Below are 7,655 nucleotides of genomic sequence, written 5' to 3'. Positions count from 1 at the left end.
AAAGAAATTATGCACCTATAAATGACAACATAAATGTATATTTTCATCTTGCTTCTCTTAAAAGGTTTTTAAAAGCAATTATGTAAAATAGCATGCATATAATGTAATGGTGGTCATAGAATGCATAATCATATAGCAAAAAAAATATGTTTTGGAACAAATCTGAATGGAAGAGGGAAATGACTCCAGATAGGAATGCTCAACCACAGGGATACACAAAGGGAAGCAAGATGAATAAATAAGAAAGATACGACTACAACTATTCTACTATATACTTATTTTCCTTTCTTAATGTCAGTTTCTTTAAGGGACACAAACTTGTACAAAGTAATAATTATGACAATGTATTGTTAGGTTAATAATATGCAAAGATGTAAAAAGTATGTTATACTGATACAGGGAGAAAAACTGATCTCAGGTGGGTGACCTCCAAGCCATATAGGGAACCTCCAAATGATATAGGGAAAAACAATCTCTCGACCTGACCAGCACAAGTTCTTGTTTTCTAAAACCAGAGAATGAGTTTTGGGAACAAATGGAAGTTATGATCAGAATATATTTATTGAGGGAAAGAAAGCTCCTGTCTGAGAAATGGACAGGAGGGGGGTGCTGAGCAGGTAGTTCCCCAGGAAGCTGTTTCTTCCAGGGACTTTTAAAGTGTAAAACCATGTGGGGCTAAGGTAGAGAAAGGGGAAACTCACTTAGGTGGATATGGGGTTGGACAAAACTATGGTCAACAAATGGGATTACAAACACCATTTCTCAGGTAAAACATTATATCTAGTATCAAATGGGAAAGCAAGGGGCTGGTGAGATGGCTCAGTGGTCTAAAGCACCTACTTAAAACAAGCTTGGCAAAGCACAGGGACCGCGGTTCAACCCCCAAGCACCACATGCCAGCTAGCCCGCCCCCTGGTGGACTGAGCTGGCCACACACTCTCACACACACACACACACACACACACACACACACACACACACACAAACACACACATAAATAAATAAAATTAAAAAAAAATGGGAAAGCGAGTCATGTTGCAAGTGTGCATGAATATAAACAGGGTCTCTTCTTTTTGGGGGTTGTGCTAGTGACTCACTTGGGTCTTTCCAGGTGATTGATACCTATTTAGAATATCAATCCCAGGTGTTAATCTTTTAGTATTTGTTTGGTCTTTAGGTCTTTAGGTCTGGTTCACAGCAGGAGCATCTGTCCCTTCCATAGTTGTCTTGGTCTTTTTTGCTGTCTCCTTTGAGGGCCTGGCCCTGTCTGACTGTCTATAATATTTTTTATCTAACTCGGCTGCCTGTAGTAATACTTCTGCACTATTTTGTGCTATGGTTTGTGCCTAGGTGTCCCACCAAAGCTCATGCAGTCACTGTGGCAGGCATCTAGACTTAGAGATTAATTCATGGTCTAATGCTGGGATTGTGGGTGTGGGTGCTACACCCACCCTGGGGCAGATAGCGTAGTTGTAGTACAAGGAGGGGAGAGAGGTTTCCTAGCTCTCTTTGCTCTTTGCTGTTTCAGTGTACCAATCAGCTGCTGCCCTCTGTCATGTGTCATGTGTCTTAGACTCTGCTGATTATGCACTGAAACCTCTACAAACTGTGAGCTAAAAAAGTTCATTCCTTCATTTTGGATGTCAGGTATTTTGTCCCAGCAACAAGAGAAAAGTAACCAAGAGAGTATGTTACACTGTGGTATTACCATTAGTAATACCAAAAAAGAATGAAATAAAACCATATAAAACATCATTTCTGTAGCTGACTAGAATTAACTTAGTATGAGAATGTACTAGAATATTTATAATAAGCCTGGTAGTAACCAATGAGGAAATCATCCTAAAAATGTAATAAAAATCAGTAGAGATGTTAACATCATATGATGATATATTCTCTTCATGTAAATTAAAGTAGAAATAGTAGAGCAAAATTGGCAAAAGATGACGTGAGACATGAAACACTAAAGGTGACGCGCTGGTGAATCTAGAGTTTATGAATGATTATTGATCCCGTGCTTGGATTCAGGTTCCAGCAGGATGCTCTGCCTGGGTTGCGTAGCCTGCATACAATATAAGGAAGAGAAACAGCCCAACCTCTCACTCTCCCTTGTTGCTTTTGCTACCTTGTGGGCACCATGAACTGTATTCTTATGTGATGCCCTGTGCCAAGCTACTTTCTGTGGATCCTGCCAACTGCGGCCTCAAATCTCACAAACTGTGACCTCAATACATTCTTCCTCCTGTAACTGTGGGTGTCAGTTATTTTGTCTTAGCAACGAGACAAGTAACTAAAACAGATTTCATCATTTCCTAGCCTGGATGCTTCGGCAGTTTAAACAGTTTGAAAGATGGGACAAGACACCATATGATGCTTTTTAACTTCCACTTATTTGGATTGTTATAGAAGTTAACTACAATTTCATAGGCTATTGAAAATTCATGTTTCCTCATTAAATTTAATCTATTATTTTAATTCCTTTTTTTCATGGTTTCAAGTGATCATGTATAGTGAATGTTTCCAATAAAAGAATCTGATCATACGTATATGTGAAAATGTTCCTTTTATTTCTATATTTATTTAATTATCAAAAGAAATTTTCATCTAAGCATATTGTGTAACTCTTCTCAAGTTTTGATATGTGTCTATATTTCCATTTAGATTTTTCTCCCATTTTTTGTGTAATATCATGAAATGTGCTATTTCTTATGTTATTAGTAAGCAACATTTTGCAGTTTTAATATTACCTCTGCTTAACTATTAAACTCTTGAAAAATTACTTTGACATATATTCATTAAATCACTTATGCATTATTAGGCAAAATCTTCCCGTAGTGAGAATATTGAGTAATTCCCATGTCATTCCGTAATAGCTCTATAGACTCTTCAAAATAAAAGTTCATCAAAGACCTACTAAGTGCTATTTTTCTATGTAATGAAAACAAACTTAAGATAGACATAAATGCCTCATTTAATGGTGGTTTCCCTCTAGGGCAGCTAGACAATGGCAAGGAGTAGTGCATATTCTCTCTCTCTCTCTCTCTCTCTCTCTCTCTCTCTCTCTCTCTCTGGTGCTGGAAAGTTACTATTTTAATGAAAGGCGTAAGGGAAATCTTGCATTGAAATGCTGCTGCATTAGCCAATCGTAGAACTGCAATGCAAGGGTAGGACCCCTCAGGCACGGGACATAGTAAGTGCGCAGTCCCAGAGTTTGTTCAAAATTGTTGCTTGAGGTGAGAGGACGTAAGGGTTCATCTTGGTTGTGAATTTGGCCAGTTCAGGAGTGCCTAGAAAAATTCTAAAGTTTAGTTCTACGTGTGTGTGTGTGTGTGTGTGTGTGTGTGTGTACAAGTTTCCAGAGCTTATTGGTTGTGGGTCAGTGAACTGAGGGAAAAAGGAGCACCATGAACGCGGGTGACACTGACCCACAGACTGAAGACCTAGATGGAATAAAGTGGAGGAGGAAGAAAGTCACGTGTGCACAGTTGGGTTCATCTTGATACGGAGCGTATCGGCCTGCTGTATGGGCCATGGACATCGGAGTCAAGGCCCTTCACACTTGGAACTCGGACTCACAGCAGCACCTCTCCGGGCAGCTTCCAGGCCTTTACCCTGTGACGGGTGCTGCACACTCAGCTCCACTATGCGGAGGCCTCCAGCTCCTTGGGCTGAGCAGCTAGCATGCTCACAGGCTCTTTAGCTGGGCCACAGTCCACCTCAGAACTATTCATCCCCTAGCCCTCCAATCTAATAAATATGCTTGTGTACTAAGATGTACATTCTGTTTGTTCTGTTCCACTAAAGAACTCTGACTAATATGGAGCAACTATGCCACTGTGTCTGGAGCTCGGGGGAAAAAGAGCCTGGAAAGATACCAGTGACCAGTGCTGATGTAGGGCTAGTGAGTGGTGACAAGGGAAAAGATTACATTTTTTATGCCTTCTCAAACTAGTTTTATAATATCTATCACTTTCTGTGAATATCAATAAATGATGCTGCATTTTTTCAGTTGTTTGTTCATTTGAAGGTTTAATAAAAATTAGTTCTGATATAACTTTGTCTGTTTTTCTCTTTTCTCTTCCTCTAAGGATCAAACATTCCATGCATTTTTTTTTTTTTTTTTTTTTTTTTTTTTTTTTCAGGACCTGGGATTGAACTAAGGCCATTGCGTCTACCTGGCAAACGCTTATTTTACTGAGCCATATCCCCGGCCCCATATTTTTTAAAAAATATATCTGGTTATTATAGTGTCTCACTACACAGCTCAGACTCATGGTGATCCTCTCGCTTTCAGCTTCTCCAGCGCTGGGATTACAGGCATACGCCACTACATCTAAACTCTGGCCAGCCCAGCCGGCCCAGGGGGCAGATCTGGTGCAGCATATGGTGCTGGGAATTGAACTGCCATCCCTTGCTTGCCTAAGCTTGCCTAAGCAGGCTTTAGTCCACTGAGCTATCTTGCCAGCCCCTCCATGCATTTCTTAACAATCACAACTGGTACTATTTATCTCCTGTGTAAAGGAGAAAACCAGTGATTTATTCTATTTGATCTCAAGGCCTAAGATACATGAAATATTTTATCTTCTGAGAAAATACTCACTTCCTGCATATTGTTTGAAAATTCTATTCAGTTAATAAACAAGTTAAAGAGCTCTTTAAATCACCTTTATCTTACTCTACTTTAGATGCTATCTTATAAATCATATTCATTAATCGCTAATATCCTTGGGATGTTGACATTCTTTTCCTCAGTTTAAAAATGAAGATTTCACATTTCATAAAAACTCAGTAATTGACCCAAATTGGAAGACAGAAATATGAGGACTTAAATCCAGTTTTTCTGAAAGCAAGATTCACCTCATGAGAGAGATATCCCAGCTCTAAAAGCATTACCCAGTCGCACTTTAGATAATTCCAATCTATCCAGGTGCTGGCTGCCGACCTATAACACCAGCCCCTCCAATCTAGCCAGCAATTCCTGGGCCTATGTAGGAACAGGTTGCTGTTAGGTAGCCACAGGCCATTCTAGTAGAGCAGGAGGTAATTTGGCAAGCTCAGCAGGAATGGTAGGCACTTTTAATCCCTGTGTGCTCTGAGCACAGCTCCAGAATCCAGCAAACCTTCCCAGGACCAAAGAACTTCCCTTTGGAGTCTCTATTCTGGAGCAGTGCCCCCTCCGGCTGGGTTCCTGTGGGCTCAGTTTCCGGACTCTTACATATCAGTATCTTTTCCACCAATATCAATTCTAGGACTCTGTATTTTGTTTTTTTTTTGTTTGTTTGTTTGTTTTTTCCAGCTGTAGATTTTTATTTTTAAGAACATAGCAAGTAACTAATGGCAATGACAAAGAAACAGGCACTTATATGCTAAACAAAACATTTTTCCCATAGATACAATACTGATTTATCACCAAACCATGGGGCCAGCTCATTAAGCTTAGTAGCTTCTGTATGGGCTGAGGGAGTGGCTTTCCCTACTCACTTAACATTGTTCAGATTCTATTGAAGCTTGTAGTGCAGCTCACTGCCCTTGGGTAGATGCTGCGAGCTGGAAGAGTACTGCCAGTCTGTTAATATTAGCACCAGCAAACAGGATGTTAACATTACAGATCTAGGTTAAGAATCTGAGATGGGTCTCATCAGAAAATTGAGCTATACAAACACTTAAAGCCATTCCACAGAATTTATGAGCTTTAAGATGTTTATAACTTTCAGAGCTGTGGACATGAAGTACTCACACTACATAGATAATGAACAAAAGTTATCTGTAGGAAAAAAAAGGACAGTGTAGAAATATTTATACAAGGAAAGCAAATTCAGAATGAAGTAATATTTACAGGGGTTAAAAATCATTTGTCTTTAACCATAATAAGGCCCCTGCGAGCTCCCAGAACCTTGGCTTTCTTCTTCCGTTCTTGCTCGTGTTTCTTCCATTGCTCTTCCCTGGTCTGGATAGGAGGTTGTTTGTAAGTTTTCTTATGGAAACTTACTCTGCTCACATGTTCATTCAGATAATTATTTTCTTTAGATTGCCCCCATGGTTTCAACTTTCCTTTATGTGGCTCATAGTTCAGGGGACGAGACAAACTTGCTTTGAGGTCAAATACTGGTTTCTTATTGGAGACAGGAGTCTGCATTCCCACAGTTGTCAACTTGAATGGAGTAATAACAGTAGCAGCAGATTTCCCCTTTGTGGTCTTTAACGTGGGTGTCCCGAACACAGTCTGGCCTTTTGCCATGTTCTCAGCCATGGTGACATGTGGAGACTTTCTGGCTGGAGTCTTGGTCAGTGAACGCTTATGCTCATTATCTTTAGTTGCAGCTGAAAATCTGACGTTCATTTTCGTTGCTGAGAGAACAGAGTGCTTAGCTGACCCTTTTAGACTCATAGCTCTCCTCCTGGCAGGGCCTTGGGCCTGGCCTTGTGAGCGCTGCTGGCTGGCGGGAGTGCAAGCTATGGAGACGCTTCCTGGAGGCTTGGGTGTCGTTACCCCTCGCTCACTGCTGGACTGCTTCTTCATTTCATGAGAGGAGTGGTGTTTCTTTCTTCTCTTAATATATTCATCAATGGACTCCATTTCCTTAAAATGAGCTTCATGGAGCTTTTTAAAGTTTGGAGTAGTAACTGCAGTTCTTTTCCTGTTCCCAAGTATGAAAAATCCATCTGTATAGCGAGAATGTTTTTCTGAAGGTTCCTTTGAATCTTCATTATCTTTTCCTAAGGAAACTGTATGCTCATCTCCAAGGCTCTTGTCTGATACAGAAGGGACTTTTCCAGTAGTTCCGAAATCCCAGTTTTCCAGGTCTTGACTCTGTAGTTCAGTGAAATGACTCAGGCTTACCTCAGAATGATCCTGCTGTGAGACAGGTTCCCTAGGGACTGTCTTATGCCGTCGCCGCCGCCTCCTTGTTTTGGTGATGTGGTCCACCTGCTCCTTCGTGGCTTGTTCCCCACTGTTAATCTGTACCTCAGTCTCATCAGCAGAGGATGCAAAAGCTTGACTTTCATCCTGATTCTTATTTTCTTTTTGTGCTTCCTGTTTAAGGTGGGTTTTCAAAGCCTTTAAGAGCTTGTTTGCCCTCAAGTTAGCCCGGAGGCCCAAACTCTTGGCCAAGTTCTGTAGGTCGCTGTATTTCAAGGAGCCTAGCTCCTCCGCAGCGAGGACGGTTGCCATGTTCCAGCACTCCAGACCACACACAGGGGACTGGGACGCTGAGCCGAAGCACGCAGTTCAAAACTCTGGCGCCACCTAGGACTCTGTATTTTGGCATTTCCCAGTTCATCTCCTTCTTCCTCCTGAGTGTAGCGATGTCAATTTTGCTTCCAATTCCTGCTTTTCTCTCTCCTGTGTAAACGATACCACTACTACAACCACACATCAGCCACTCCAGCAAATTCTCAATTTTTTCTTCATCTACTTCAAGTTCAACCCTATTGTTATTGTTGCTATTAATGTCACAGTCCTGGCTGATGAGATAGCTCTGTGGACTAATGCACCTGCTTAGGCAAGCTTAGACAAGCGCAGGGACTGCGGTTTGATTTCTAGCACCATGTACCTTGCCAGCCTCTCCCTGAGGCTGTGCTGAGCCAGCCACAAAAAAGTATTTAATAATAACAATAATAATAAAAATAAAGTAACACAGGCCATACACTGG

At 41.1% G+C, this 7,655-nt stretch overlaps 1 protein-coding gene across 3 annotated transcripts; it reads right to left on the bottom strand.

The window, feature by feature from the left end:
* Positions 1-5,648: 5,648 nt before the first annotated feature.
* LOC101584217 (nucleolar and spindle-associated protein 1-like) lies at positions 5,649-7,205 on the bottom strand. 3 transcript variants are annotated; one of them, XM_023709786.1, is made up of 3 exons: positions 6,701-7,205; positions 6,417-6,613; positions 5,649-6,353 (listed from the first exon to the last, which is right to left on the bottom strand). In XM_023709786.1, exons 1-3 carry the CDS (start codon positions 7,172-7,174, stop codon positions 5,849-5,851), a joined length of 1,176 nt encoding a protein of 391 aa, XP_023565554.1. In that variant the 5' UTR covers positions 7,175-7,205; the 3' UTR covers positions 5,649-5,848. The 3 variants fall into 3 exon arrangements, with proteins under 3 accessions (XP_023565554.1, XP_023565555.1, XP_004626455.1); XM_023709787.1 differs by having other exon boundaries at positions 5,649-6,061; positions 6,170-7,009; positions 7,079-7,205; XM_004626398.2 differs by having other exon boundaries at positions 6,417-7,205.
* Positions 7,206-7,655: the final 450 nt, after the last annotated feature.

This window comes from Octodon degus, unplaced genomic scaffold (assembly GCF_000260255.1).
Source record: "Octodon degus isolate 3935 unplaced genomic scaffold, OctDeg1.0 scaffold00014, whole genome shotgun sequence".
In the NCBI taxonomy this organism is placed as follows: Eukaryota; Metazoa; Chordata; class Mammalia; order Rodentia; family Octodontidae; genus Octodon; species Octodon degus.
The sequence above is the reverse complement of the archived record's forward strand: the minus strand, read 5'-3'. Positions and strand labels throughout refer to the sequence as shown.

Bases quoted from the DNA above. Each gene is read 5' to 3' on its own strand.
- LOC101584217 (XM_004626398.2), bottom strand. From the start codon at position 7,174: ATGGCAACCGTCCTCGCTGCGGAGGAGCTAGGCTCCTTGAAATACAGC. The intron at 6,354-6,416 runs GGCCCAAGGCCC...GCACTCTGTTCT, and splicing joins CAGCAGCGCTCACAAGGCCA to CTCAGCAACGAAAATGAACG.